Raw genomic sequence first — 15180 nt, forward strand, 5'->3', positions numbered from 1 at the left:
TGTCTCGCCTTAAGACTTCTCGCCCAGCTGTAGTGAAGGGACAGTTAGAAATATGTCAAACTAAATACTGGAGCTTCAAACAAATCCAGAACTAAACTAGATCAACAATCAGCGTTCAGCAGAAACCCTGAGCTCTGAAACTGCTTCAACACCTGAACAACTCAAAAGTTGTAACATTTCATTTAGGAACTGTAAAGCATGGTGTTTGGGATTTGTAGTCCTGAAGACATCTTTGTATCTGGATTACAACTGGACTAAATTAGGTTAAAGTTGTTTGGGTGTCTAGATATCTAAACTGTTTCCACCCAACTTAATAACCTCAACAAAAAGATGTCTTTAGACCTCAGAATGCTTACGGAGACTCTGCAGCGCCAAAGAGACAATACAGCCAAGAGTACAAATCCGTTACAAAATACTACATATCCTTTTTGGGAAAAAATGAGTATCAGTTCAGTATCTCAAAGTGGAAAGGTGAAGAATAACCAGATTTCCAAATAATCACTTAAACATGAAGTCACAGACAGTGTTTCTATAATGCACAAGCCCAGATTTATTTAAGGCTTTTATTTTAAACCATCCATTTGTTTTCCTTTTTGAAATGGGCAAAACTTGGATTTCAATCCTTTTCTTCAAACACTGAAAAAATCCATTTAAATACTGGAATGAAGCTCCACACAGAAGCAGCAAAACAGAAGCAAACATTTTTTTTTTTTTATATTTTCATCTTGTCCAGATACAAATAATCAGCGTGAGACATTCAAGTTGACAGACACTTTAATTGAGACATGAGTGACCCTTCAACCAAGTGAGCATTTACACGGACTCCCCATCATCTCTACTTTTTAACCAAATACAAAAGAAAAACAAAACAAAAGAAAAACAAAACAAAATGAGTATTGCAGTGAAGCCGTCTTGAAAGTAAAGATACATTATTTACACTGAAAACAAAAAAAACGCTACGTCCTTTTTTTTTTTCTTTATAGAAGAGAAAAACAAAACAAAAAAGATGAAATAAATAAGACTAAAAAGGTTTTCTTTTTTTTCGTCCACATTCACAGCATGACAAATCATATTCAACTCGTTACTGTCGACCCCGTGTGGCCAGAATAGATTGAGATATTAGTAGGTAATTCAGTGATTATTGCCAAAAGCCTTAATCTATACATTATAATATTCAATACATACTCTGTATTTTGTTTAAAAAAAGGAGACATTTGGAAACTGCTACTTGGATGATTGTACAGCTTAAATACTTCTAGATATATATATGTATACTTTTAAACCCCTTTTGTTCATAGCTTTAACTCGTTGGCAACTTTGGAAGCAATGTTTTTGAAAGCGATGGATGATCCGGATATCCGTTTGAATCTGACGCCGTTGAGGGAGAGACGGGGCAGCTTGCAAACCTCCATCTCCCACTGGACCAGGTTCTCGGCGCACCCGTCCCCGTGGACGCAAAGAAGCAGGAAACTCTCTTGCTGTTCGTAATCGCAGTTGTTGGCATCGAGCACCTTGCGAATCTCCCGCATGATGTCACAAGGCTCCATGGAGCTGGTGGTCCTCATACTCCAAGTGAATCTGAGGGAGCGGGGTTTACCGTCTTTATTTTCCCCTTTTTGATCCCCAGGTACATGGCGACTGTCGGGAAAAACACACGCACAAAAAAAAAGTTTTAGTATGGCAGACTTGATTCGCTGTTTCTTCATCACAAGCTGCTTTGACTGTTTCATCAAAGAATGTTTTATTCTTTGTTAGCTTAAAGGTGCAGTAGGTAAGGCTTATAAAACTAACTTTCTGTCATATTTGCTGAAATCCTATGTTCCAGTAGAACTACATGAAGCAGGTCATTTAAAATAAATCCAGCTCCTCTGGCACCACCTACAGCCTGGAGTGAGATTTGCAAAAATCCACCGCTCCCTGTTCAGATGCACCAATCAGGGCCAGGGGGCGTGTCTAACTGTGTGTCAATCACTGCTCATGCACACACATTAATTCGCCCTTGTGGGGGGAGGGGCTTAGGAGACTGTTTTGGGCTTTAGCAGAAGGGGGGGAGGGACTGTCGATGTTAAAATTTTTTGGCTAAGTCCTGGATCTTCACAATCCTACCTACGGCACCTTTAAATATACGGTGTGACATCAGTCAAAGCAGTTGGTCAAAATTTAAAAAGGAATAGTTTGAACGTTTAGGGTTGTATTCGCTTTTTTGCTGAGAGTTGGATCAGAAGATTGATACCACTCTCATGTCTGTATGAGAAATATGAAGCTACAGCCAGCAGTCAGTTAGCTTAGCTTAGCACATAGACTGGAAATGGGGAAACTGTTAACTTGGCTCTGTCCAAAGGTAACAAAAATCCAGCTACAAATTAACATGTTTTATCTAACCCTAACCCTAGGTTTTACTTGATTATTTCTCTCATCTAACTCTCAGGCGAATTTCCCAAAATGTCGAAAACTATTCTTTTAAAATCCATTTGGCTTTGGCTGGGTGTGTGTTTTGGTTTCCACTAGGACACACCCACCAACCCCAAGTTCAAGCTTGATGCATCATTGCATTCTAGTCACAAAGCTCAACATTCATTTTTCCAAAAAAAAACTATAAACAGCAAGATCGTTTGACCAGGTTAAATGCTTTTCTGAAAGTATTTCCAGATCCCTTAAAAGACTCCTTAAACCATCTGGATAAAAAATATTCTGCCAAACGTCATAAGAAGTTTGTGACTGGTTTTGTTTCAGGTAGCTGAAAACGCCATACAGAAGTAGAGTATGAGGGAATGCCCTGACAGTACCTAGGTAAGGACTACTAGCCAGTCAGAAGCAGAGTATGAGGGCGTGCCACGCTAGCAGCTAGGTGAGCATTATAACGTGTGTTACAAAGTGACCACGTTTGTCTCTGAAGTAAAGGCTGGACTACAATAGAGCTGTTTGGAGCAGTTTGTGAACAGTGTTTTCTGTTGGAGATGGTAAGTCCCTTTGGGGTGGACTTAATATGGCATAATATGAGCACTTTAAATCCATCTATATATTACTTTAAAGATATCTCTTTTGGCAATTCTGTGCCCAAATCCATCCGGGGGACGTTGCAGTTACATAGCAAGCTCCCTAATCGTTATGCCACCAAGGTGGCACACTTTCTATTCTTTCATTTATTAGTTTATTCATACAAAATACCGTGTGTATCTTTCTTAAGCAAAGAAATACTGAACTCTCAATAAGTTCATACAATCAAAAAGGAGAAGAGCTCAAGTCAAACGTGACAATAGAGCAGATCAAAAAATACATTTGAGTATTCAAATGAATATTAAAAACGGTCCTATTTTGTTTCCATACATTTAAGAGGCTTAAAGTTCAGTTGAGTAAGTTCATTAGAATATGCTAAAAAAAAAAAAAAAAAAAAAAGATAGTGAACAAAAATCTAAACTTGTGTATCAACGCAAGGGACAAAGTTGTTCTACCGAAATTCTACATTTGTGTCCTTTAAAATGAACCAAAAGCACAGAAAAATTGAGTTTAAATGGGTTAATAGAAATCTAGTTTATTGAACAGTGGACGGAATTTATTTCTAATCCAGATGGTGAAAAGGAGTCTTTGAGGATAAAGTGTTAATATCCGTATTTCATTTTCCGGAAAACGTAGCTCTGTAACTATGAATGTAATGTAAACTAGGGCTAGACACATCCATGCTGTATTGTTAATGGCAGGTTTTTTTTTTTTTTTTTAGGGGGGGGGAGGGGTTATTTTTCAAGCTGACAAGAAAAATATGCCATGCTAACAGAGCAGCACACAAGTACAGAGCCATGCAAACAACACAACAGAAAACAAGCGAAAACACTCAAATGCAACACAAAGGTTTTCAAACATCCCAAAGCAGAGAGGGCTTCCTGTGCAAAGACGAGGACAAACGGAACGTTTAAAAGGGCCACCGACACATTAAAAGGGGGGGGGGGGGGCGTTAACCTCACCTTGAGCCCTCAAGTCTCCCGTTTCTCTCAAACTCGGTTGAGACTCTGAGGTGCATCAGAAGATCAGAAGGGGAGGAGGAAGAAAAAAAAAAGAAGATAAAAAAAGATGTGGATTGTGCACGACAAGAATATATATATATATTTTTTAAATAAAAAAGAGAATATGTGACGTGTAAATAAGGAGAGTGACACCGATGTGAAACGAGAGCCACCACCGAAGAACACAAAAACACAAAGAGATGGAAGTTATTATTTTTTTTGTACTTCCAGTGAAGACTAAGAGTCATGAGAGAAAAATAAAAAACAGCGATGAATGTTCAGACACTGATCTCAAACTTAAACCAACACTTTAAAGCAGACAGAAACAAACACTCCGAAAACACAGAAATGCATCTCAGGAACCGGTGCGATTGGGTCGACCCAAATGACAGCAGAACAACAACATGGACTCCAGCCGACAGGTGAGACTCAGGTAGGGTGGTGTTTACAGGGAGGGAGGTGAGGGTGCGGTGGGACCCGTTTTTTTTGGCAGTTTGCAGATTATCTGTATCTGCGTTGTATTTGCCTGATAACCGATAAAATTCAAGTGCGCTATTTTGGCTCGGCTACAGCCTAAACGGTGTCTGAACCGATACTTAAAAAAATATGGTAATAGGGTATTTTACAATAACTTTGAATGCACCACGAGGCTTACTAGTTTCAAGTGAACGCACCGTCTGTGTCGTTTTTCCGACAACGGCAGCTGCAGGCTGCTTAACATCTCGCTGTTGGAATCCTCTACAGGGAACTACAGACACCTTTTACACCGTTTAGCCGTCAGCATTTTAACCGTGTTTAATCCAGCTGCGAGCTAACGCTAGGCTAACGTTACTGCTGTCAAGTGTTAACTAGCGTCACGTGCAGCGATGCTCCTGTTGCCTCTAACGTCTGTTTCAGAGTATCAGAGCAGTGCAGAAGGCATTTAAGTGGCACCAAAATGAGGCACCGAAATCTGCGTTGCAATTCGGTCCGGTAGATACCGGTCGTTTAGGCACCGGTGCCATATTAGCACCGGGTTTCGGTACCCAAACCAGTATCGGTCGATCCCTAGTGACGATCTCTAATATCTTTATTTTCTACTTCTTTTCTTTTACTTTCCTCCTCAAAAAGATTATTTGAAATCGATATCTATTCCTTTTTGGTGATTCTAAAGTAGTAATAGTGGATATGGTTAAATTTAATATTATGAATTAGCAAATGTAAAAACAATTACATAAAAAAAAACCTATATACGCGAGCTTAAAAAGTTCATTATTAACCTTATCTATATAATCTCACATCATCTTTTTCTGAACTGTCAGCTGCATCTATCAGACTTCCTCAGTGGTTAAAAACATAGATTGGATTAGCTCCATCTACCTAAGGAAGACCATGAGACGCGGTTAAAAGGTCCAGAAAAGGCTCGGAGCTATATGGAGTAACATTTCTTGCCTTGAGGTTCAACTGTCTTTCACCGTTTAAAATTACATTTTAAAAATAAAAATGTGCAAAACAAAACCTAATTGTGAAATGGTGTTTAGTATTCATTTTGAAAACAGAATTTGATCATATCATGTTAATATAGTTTTGTGAATTATCACCTTTTAAAAGCTTTATTATCTGATCAGCGGTGATGGTTTTTATTGACTGTTGGTCGTCTAACTTTAGATTTTGTATTCTGACTGGGTCTTTGTTTCTCATGTTCCTTTTAAAGACTAGAACTCCATCTGACAGTTAAAAGATACTAAGGAAAAGTGGGAAAGCTGCGTCCACAAACAAAACTAGGACACGGTTTGCGACATTTCTGGGTTGATGCAGAAGGGAAACGCTCCTTGCAAAAGGGAAAAACTCGCGGCTCTAAAAATAAAACCAAATGTTCCCTGACAACAACAGTGTCCCTGTGACTGAGGCAGCAACATGTTCAGCAACTCAGCAGAAGTCCATTCTTTACTTCTCTAAAATAAGGCTGAGGCTCAACGAACCTGTCATGATCTTCCAGTCAGATGTATGGCTAAACATACATTTCATTTAAATATAGTTACAATAGACGAGAAACAAAAAGTGTTGTATGATCAGCAGAACTTTGTCGCATGATGTTTTTGGGCATGGATTGTATGTAGTTCCATGACGGTGTCAAAAACACGTGATGCTTAATCAGGGGTGTAGTGCTGCTGGAACGCACCGGAACAATGCTCCGCCACCTTTTAATTCCAAGTGAGGAAACAGAATATTTGCAGTTTGCATAATTAGTAGGGCTGTGCAATTAATCGAAATTGAATCGCAATTATGATTTTGGCTCCCAATGATCACAAAAACAGAATTGAGAAAAACAATTATTTAGGTCATTACGTTTTGCAAGTAAACTCTTTATTTTCTCTTGTGTTCTGAATGAAAAATTAAGTTTAGTATTTAGGCAAATTTCACAGTTGTATGTGTTTTTTTTCTGTTGATTTATTTAACTTCAATAATTGCAACATCTTTCCAGAAGCCAACAAGTAATCGTGTTAAATTATCGTGATTTCAATATTGATCGAAATAATCGTGATTATATTTTTTTCCATAATCGAGTAGCCCTAATAATTAGTTGGTTTTTTTTGTGGTCATTTTTTTAAGTGTTTGAAGATCCAATAATTACTAAAGCGTATGTCATGCAAGAGAGACAATATACACAAATGAAATGGTCAAAATTCTCATATTGACATTTGAGATGTGTTGATTGATTCACAAAGTCAACTCATGCATTGAGTTAAATGCAAAAAAAACGTTCCACCTTAAAAGTTAGCTTTGGCTCAGCACAGTGATTTTAGTTGGTTTTCTTCTCAGTCTATAGCTAGCTAACTGTTAGCTAGTAAAGATTACATGGCAGCAAAACATCCTTTCATTTGACAGATACAGCCGACTGATGTGGGGGAACTTGCCACCGTAGGAACAGTGGTTAAATAACCTTCGAAACGAGCCACAATTTAGCCGCACGTCCACGCATGCACACGTGTCATCGGTGCGTTCCGGCACCTAAACAAACAGCACTACACCCATGGGCTTAATGTCCAAACTGTTGTCCCTGCATCATTCACGTATAAATTGGTAGTTTAGTAACAATAGGTTACTAAATTACTACACCACTCATTTTATTATTCTGGTGTACGCTGTTTACATACGTATATACTGGACTTGCTTTCCTGTAACTTTGGCTTCAATTGCTCTCATATAGTTCATATTTTTACTTCTATACTTATTCTAGTTGTAAGTATCTCTTATTATTTTTTTACTTCCCTATTTATCTGTACATATTTCTGTCTTTGTGCTGCCACACCTGAGTTTCCCCGCTTATCTTATCTTAAATACTGCTTCATGGCAATATTGAATATTTATATACTTATGCATCAACGTGATAAAGTACGATTTAATTTGCTCGATTAGACAAAGACTTGCATTTCTGTCTGGTTATTTTTCCGTAAACTGATTGTCCTTCCTAAAAAAAATCATTTTATCATGACATACATCAAAATAAAATGACAAACTGAGGGATTTTATCCATAATGTTGCCAGAAAATAGTAATTTTATCTAAAGACAGCAACACCAGCACAGAGCAACAGTGTTTCTAATGTGCTGCTGCTTTTACTGGGTGAAAACGGTTAGACAGACAGGAAACCAGTCTCTGAATCAATGTCTGAGGAATATCACAAGAGATTAGAAAAAGCAAAAATAGCAGAAAGCTCCCTGCTCCTCTCACAGGACGGGTTTATGGTTAACATGGCTCCCAGCATGCACTGCAGCCTGGAGAACAGAAAGAAAAACAGGACGAGGGTGGAGGAGGAAGTGACTCTAAAACCCCCGACAGCTCCAGAGACTGGACAACAAGAGGACAGGTGGACAGACAGGACGGACAGCAGAGGCCGTGATAGGGGGTGGGGGGGTCCCTCCACACAACTCAAGGCTTTATCTCAGAAGAAGAGATTGAGGGATTGAAACAGCCCCTTACGCTAGATCTTCATCTTCCTACAACTCTCTATATCTTCCGCTCCTGAATCTGAAAGAAAAAATGGGAATCTGAAAATTTCCTCAATGAACACACGACAAGAAAGAAAAAGAGAGAGGGAAAGAATATATTAAAATGTATGGACATGAGGACAGGCCGAGAAAAGAAAAAAAAACATGGCGGAGGATGATGAGAAGGAAGAAAGGAAGGAAGGAAGGAAGGAAGGAAGGACAGGCTTATAAGAGACTTACTAAGGGTCTTTCCTCCCTGGGTAGAGGGGATGGCAGGCCCTGTTTTGGCTGTCTGCCGTTTGGCCGGGTCAATACTGACCCTGAGAGGAGAGGAAGAGCAGCAAGACGTCAGAAGGTTAAAGGACACAGGAAGGTTAGGAGACAAAAACACACAAACTGTGAGGAGAGGGGACGAGGAGGAGAAAGAGGGAGGGGACTGAACCTAAAAACGTCCTGAGGAGAAGGGAAATGACAAAAACTTGTTGGTTAAAGTCCCAAAATGTGTTGAAATGTACGCAGGTTTGAAACTGACAAAATGTAGTCAAACGTTGTCAGACGAGTCAAAAATATAACTATACATAATATTGTTAGTTGAATAATTAAAAAAGGGACTTTAAAAATAAATGTATGAACTTTATACTTTACATTTAAACTTCAAATCAGTTGGTTATAAAAACTAGAAACCATAAACTTAAATTTTATTTCCCTCTTTCAGTTGCTTGTTTTATCATGAACGATTTATCTGTGGATTATTTCTCGATTAATCGTTTGGTTTAAAAAAAAAAAAAGTAATAGTCTCAGTTTTATGCTCATTACAGACTGAATATCTTTGGGTTTTGGACTAAACAAGACTTTTGAGGACGTCGCTTTAAGCTCTGAAAAACTTGGATGGACATTTTTTCCCCGTTTGATTATTTTTTTTTTTTTAAACAAACAATTACTGGAGAAAATAACCTACAGAGGAATTTATCATTAAAATGGTTAGTTTAGTTTCAGTCCAGAGCAGTGATTGAACCAGGGTTCATAGAAAAATGAAGGAGTTTAAAAATAAAATGAGCAACTGAAAGATAAAGAGTAAAATAAATCAAGTTTTAGTTTATAGTATTTATAGATTTCTATAACTAAGTGATTGAAGAGTAAATGAAAAGTATAAAGCTCATTTTTACACTCCATAATAATCATGTAACTAACAATATTATTAATCGATGTGTTCAGTTATGTTTTGGACTCGTGTGACAACATTGGACTGCATTTGGTCTTGATTGAAAATGGAGACAAAGAGAAAAACAAAACAAAGTTAGGTGATTGGAGTGAGATGGGAGGACCGTGGTGATGATGACTCCAGTGCTCTGGATAGTGAAGACGGGCCACCAATCAGCCACCAGAGGGCGCTGCCGAGCCGAGAAAAGGCACCCTGGGGAGGGCCAAAAAACCTCCTCTGCTGTTCCTGAGAGGCCACAGCTGAGACTGATCATCACACCAGTGGCTGGTTCTGGTGTCTAATCACTTAAAAAGCTCTATTTTAGGAATCCATTTGGCTTGTTAGGTTTTATTCGTAGTGTCCTGGCCTGATAAGAGTCCCACCCTGAGCCCTCATTAGTGGGAGAAACCAACTGAAACTCACCCGACAGGAAACCACCAAAGGATTAAAAGAGGGTTCAAAAGAGAGTCCGAGATTGTATTTGTTGCAGAGTATTCTGAAAAGTTGATATTTTGTGTTTTACATTTATACTACTCTTCTGCGTCCCTGGGAGTAAATGTGATATTTTGCACAAAATATAAAAAAAAGTTTGGATTTTGTTTAGTATATTTAGTATCTATGGTGATTAATAGCTCTAATAAACTGATCAGTGGACTGTAGAGAAACCACCTCTGACACCACCCTGATAGCCAAACTGAAGCTCACACTGCTCTCAAAGTTTGATATTCTTATTAAAACGATTCACCGAAGCCCAGAAATCCTGTTCAGGAACACCAAATACTCCCAAAAACAAAACAGAACAGGTCTTTAAAAAGATATTTACTCTTGGTATAAGTTCCGATATGCAATGCAAAGCTTAATGAAACACTTAACACCACTGGATAGATCAACCAAAGCCCTACACAAACACGACAATCTACACAAAGGCTGGATTTATTAAAGGAAAAACACTAATCTTATTTTTTTTTTTATTTTTTTTTTTTTTTTTAGCTCTTTATTTTTGAGGACATTTCCTCCTCTGAAAAAAATCTCATCTGACAGCTAGAGAAAAATCACATCTGAGCCAGAGGGAGTTAAAAAGAAAAAGAAAAAAGAAGGTGAATAAATGCAGCAGAATAATGTTTAAAAAGGCTCTGTCTAAAACGTGCAGTTTCAACAGCAGAGAGACAGAGAGTTCAGTCGATAACAGCAATCAATGTGGCGGGAAAACAAACCACAAATCAATGGCAGCTGTACGAAGCCACCCTGGTGCATGCATCAGCGACTGGTTAGTTGCAAGCTGCTGCTTTGTTGTTGTTCCTGTTGGTTAAATCGACTGATTGGTTCCAAGAGTCGGTCTGCTCTCCCAATCAGCCGTTAGCCACGCAGACCAACCACAGCCACACTGGCTACATTTACACACTCACAAACACCAGCTAAAAACCTGATCAACGCACAACTCCAACTGAGACAATTATCATTTAGATTTACAATCACATATTTATAATTGATGTCTTCTTCAATTAGCCGTCAGACATGGTTTAACATGGAAATAAAAACGAATAATCTAACTAGATCTGACTGTGTTACATCCTTCTTTAAAAGGAATGGTTTCGACATTTTGGGAGAATACACTTACTTATTTACTTTCTTTACACAAGTAAGATAAGAAGATTTATACCACTCTTATATTTGTACAGTGAATATAAAAGTTAGCTTAGCATTAGCATAAAGACTGGAAACAGAGGGAACAGCTAGCCTGGCTCTGTTCAAAGGTGACAACATCCACTCCCCAGCCCCTCTAAAGCTCACTAAGGATGTTTAACTGTATTCAATTATACATTTCTGTTATTTAGCCTATCCTCATTGATAGAAATGGGGTAGACAAAAATACAAACACCTGCAGCCTCCAATATGACCATAAAGTTGAATCAACACCTCTCTTAAACAGCTAAAAACTGAACATTAGAACCTTGACGAGGGTTGGATTTATTACAGGACTGTCGTATTAGACTGCATTAGCTTTAGCTTGGTGTACCTAATAAACTGGCAACTCAGCGTGTCTCTAGGTAAGACAGTGAAGAAGTGGATTACTCGTTACAGGAAAAAATAAATCTGTTTATGTAGGGATTAAACAAACAAGATATAACATGTTAATTAGTGAGCTTTATGGGTGCTGGTAGTGTTGCCTTTGAACAGAGCCAGGCTAGCTGTTTACCTCTGCTTCCAGTCTTTATGCTAAGCTACGCTAACTGAATGCTGGCTCCAGCTTTATATTTACGGTGAAGGCATGAGAGTGGTATCAATCTCCCTATCTAACTCTCGGCAAGGAAGCAAATTAGTACATTATCCAAAACATTCCTCAAACTAGTGATTGACAAACTTGGGCTATTAGTGTAAAATCACCATATTGTAATCACATGAATCCGTTTCTAAAACTGTGTGCATGTAAATGTAGCCAGAGAGTTCTTTTTCCTGCTAAGCGGTGTGTTAGTTCAGTGCCAGCAGCCCCACGCGTCTGTGGAGTTTCAGAGGAAGTTTTTTTTTTTTTTCAGTGAGTTTGTTTTCGAAAAAGGCAGTACAAGAGTCCTACCTTTTGGTAAACCTGAATGACATGTTTCTACAACAGAATCAGACAAAGAAACAGTGAAAATGGTGGAGGAGGAGTGAGAGGAAGGAGGGAGGGGGCAGGGGGTATGAGGAGTCTGAATGAGTGAACAAAAATGGGGTCATTGGAATCATCAACAGTTAAGGGGAAGTTTTTTCATCATTTATCAAATGATTTCAATTCCTCATTTTAGGTCAGTCATTGCAGGAGTGATGTCACTGGCCTGGCTGCCACTTTAAGAGCCTTTCAATGCCAAGATGTCTTGCGGTTTAATTGGGGCTGCGATTCTTTATTATTTTCATTGTCTGCTGATTGTTTTCTTGATTAACTGAATTATCCTTTTCAGATTTAATATGTCAGTTAATAAAAGAGATGTCCATCACAATGTCCTACAGCCAGTAGTGGAAGAACTACTCCGATCTTTTACTTAAGTGAAAGTAGAAATACTATAGTTTAGTAATACTCTGATCCAAGTCAAAGTCCTGCAGTTAAAATCTTACTTAAAGCATAACTCTCGCCAAAATGCAACCTAGGGTCTTTTTGTGAATGTACCCGAGTCAAACTTTCGTTTAAAAGCATAATTAGGACAGAAGCGCCACTTTTAAGATTGACCGTATTTTCGTTTTCGGTCAAATGGCCTTTTGAATGGGAGTGCTAGGGGCACTACTATGATCACATCAAAATCATTATTTTTAAAACACTAAGAAGGCTCGACACAACATGAGACTTTGCTCCAAGTATCACCAGAGACTCTACACATGAACTCCAGCATTGAGAACATTGTTAGTGTTCACAGAGTTTACTAAAAAGAATACAAAATAGTTGATCTCCGAATGCAAATGAACAGACTCCATAGGAGCCTTCTTATATGAGGCTCCATTTTCTACAAGGTCAATATTGTTTTTCACTAATGACAGAACGACAAATTATCCGTGCATTTATATGGAACTAAGCTTTAGGAGCTTTCCATCTTTACTCTCCTCCCTCGACTATTTTTTACTCGTGAAATGGACGGCGACCGGAAAAACCAACAGCTACAGTGAGTTGCTCAAAACCTTTTTTAGTAAACTCTGGATACACAAACAATGTTCTCAATACTGGAGTTCAAAATAGTGATTTTGATGTGATCATAGTAGTGTCCCTAGCTCTCCCATTCAAAAGGCCATTTGACCGAAAAACGAAAATACGGTAAATCTTAAAAGTGGCGATTCCGTCCTAATTTTGCTTTTAAACGAAAGTTTGACTCAGGTACATTCACAAAAAGAACCTAGGTTGCATTTTGGTGAAAGTTACGCTTTAAGTAAAAGTACAAAAGTATTAGCATCAAAGTATACTTTTAAGACTCTTAATCCTACAGCCTGTACTATATACCTGTCCTCTGCACATTCTATATATCCTGAACTTTTGCACATCCCTCAACATTTTGGCACATCCTGCACTACACAAATAAAGAGGCTGTATAGATTCAGCCTCTTTTTTCGTAATGTTAAATAGTTACATGTATGTGTTATTTGTTTTTGTATTGTATCAAAGCAACTTATGTTTTGCTTTATGTGCTTTACTTTATATTTTTTTTTTAATTTTTTATTATTATTAATCTAGTAGAGTAAAAAGTACAATATTTCCCTTTGGATTGTAGTGGAGTAGAAGTATAAAGTGGCAGGAAATGTAAATTATTAAGCACCTCATAACTGTACTACAGTATTTGAGTAAACGTACTTAGTTACTTTCCACCACTGACTAAAGCCTAAACTTAAGTCTTCAAATGTTTTGTCCAACCAACAACCCAACACACTAAGCGATCATTTTACTGTAATATAAGAAAAGCAGCCAATACTCCCATCTGAGAGGCTGGTTTATTTTATTTTTGCCTGAATAAAAATAATTACCTTCAAAATAGTTTTGACTGGATACACAATCCAGGTTCTTTTACTGGTTTGCTTGCGATAGGACAGCCCAAAACATGTTTCTAGATTTGGACCAAAGAAAACCAAGTGAAGGTCTTATTTCACCGTTGTATATCTTAATTCTTGAAGTATATACACTGCATGAGAAGATCTTTATGACTAGTATGCAAGAAAAGGATCAGCAAACATCTTTAATGAATCACAAGTCCTGGTTATGGTCCAGGAAATGGGCTATAACCAGTTTCTGGACCATAACGCAGCTGTAACCATTAACAATATCACAAATTCCATTAAAAAAAAAAAGATGGTTGAATTGAGGCTAGCTCAGAGTGGTTTCAGTTCTCTGTGGCAGGCGTCCAGGCAGCGACAGATAAACAATTTAGATTTAGGAATAAATCACATCGTACAGGACAGTGAAGCGTTCCTCCGCCATGTAATTAATCATCCTAACTCTACAAGGCACTGTGTTGATTGGCTTCTAATTGGAACAGAGTCACAGGAGATTGAACTGAACAGAGCAGAGGGCTGGAGTCTATCCACTTTCTAGTTCAGATTTAATAACTCAGAAGTTGTGAAAACGTGTACACAAATGATTCTTTTTAAATTAAAATTTTAATTGGAGTGAACAGAAAGAGAGCTAAACCCCAACCCTTGGTGCTTCACTGAAGAGGTGTTTCCTCGCCTACCTGCGGGTGAGTTTGGAGGTGAGCTTGGAGAAAAGGTTGCTGGTTCCACGGCTGCGGGTCTGAGAGAGAGGGGTGGCATCGTGGGAGAGGGTGGGCGAGGCCGGTGGCCCGTTGTACGTGGCCGTGCGGCGGTCCCTCAGCTGGCCACCGTGGAAGGTGCTGCGGCTGGCGGTGCCGCGCGGGAAGCGCAGGCGGTCCGGTGTGGTGGCGTTGGCAATGCTGTTAATGGACGCCACCGGGTTCCTCTGGCCGCCGGGCGACGCCGCGACACTGCTAAGGCGGAGGAAGAAGAGGGGAGACAGTTAAAATCAGAGTTTAAACCCCAAAAACAGACATTAGTTTTTCCACTGCAGACGTGTTCTTCGCTGTATTGTATAAGGTCATATTTTGTCTTTTACTCATGTGTCCAGTTAAGTCAGACTCATAAACAAACCTGTGTTTACAGTGAAGGTCAAAGGTCTTTGCTTGGTATACAAGCATACAACTGCAATGGAAAAACCGTATCTTATCCGAGTTACACTGTTCCTTCCTTATCTCCAAAAATGGCTGAGAGTTGGTTATTCCTACGTGGATTTCTAATGTTGCCATGGGGTTTAAGTAAATGAATCTTGCATGTTAGATGTCAACAGGGTAGTAAATTAAATACAAATGTATATCACCCAATCACAGTAGCTGGTGGAATCAGACTTTAAATAGCCAGTTTTGTTTCTTCAAAAGCCCTTTGATCAAAAAGGTGCAGTTCTCAAAATACTGAAAATAAAGTGGGCTGGGATTGCATCCACACGGCTCTCACAGACCATTTCCTAACTCAATCCAGACGCTTTGTCACAG

General features: G+C 38.7%; 1 protein-coding gene across 26 annotated transcripts in view; it reads right to left on the reverse strand.

The window, feature by feature from the left end:
• Positions 1–756: 756 nt before the first annotated feature.
• The window catches only part of mark3a (MAP/microtubule affinity-regulating kinase 3a), a 56256-nt gene continuing 41832 nt past the window's right edge, over positions 757–15180 (reverse strand). For 3 of the 26 annotated variants that reach the window (XM_031280380.2, XM_031280377.2, XM_031280379.2), the window contains 4 exons: positions 14350–14622; positions 11742–11768; positions 3960–4004; positions 757–1638 (listed from right to left, as the gene is read on the reverse strand). In XM_031280380.2, coding sequence (XP_031136240.1) covers positions 1293–1638; positions 3960–4004; positions 11742–11768; positions 14350–14622 — 691 coding nt within the window. In that variant the 3' untranslated portion in view covers positions 757–1292. Of the gene's footprint in view, positions 1639–3959; positions 4005–7960; positions 8009–8208; positions 8289–11741; positions 11769–14349; positions 14623–15180 lie in introns of all 26 variants that reach the window. The other 23 variants (XM_031280387.2, XM_035994517.1, XM_031280388.2 and 20 more) reach the window with 19 other exon arrangements.

Source organism: Sander lucioperca, chromosome 18 (genome assembly GCF_008315115.2).
Source record: "Sander lucioperca isolate FBNREF2018 chromosome 18, SLUC_FBN_1.2, whole genome shotgun sequence".
NCBI lineage: Eukaryota > Metazoa > Chordata > Actinopteri > Perciformes > Percidae > Sander > Sander lucioperca.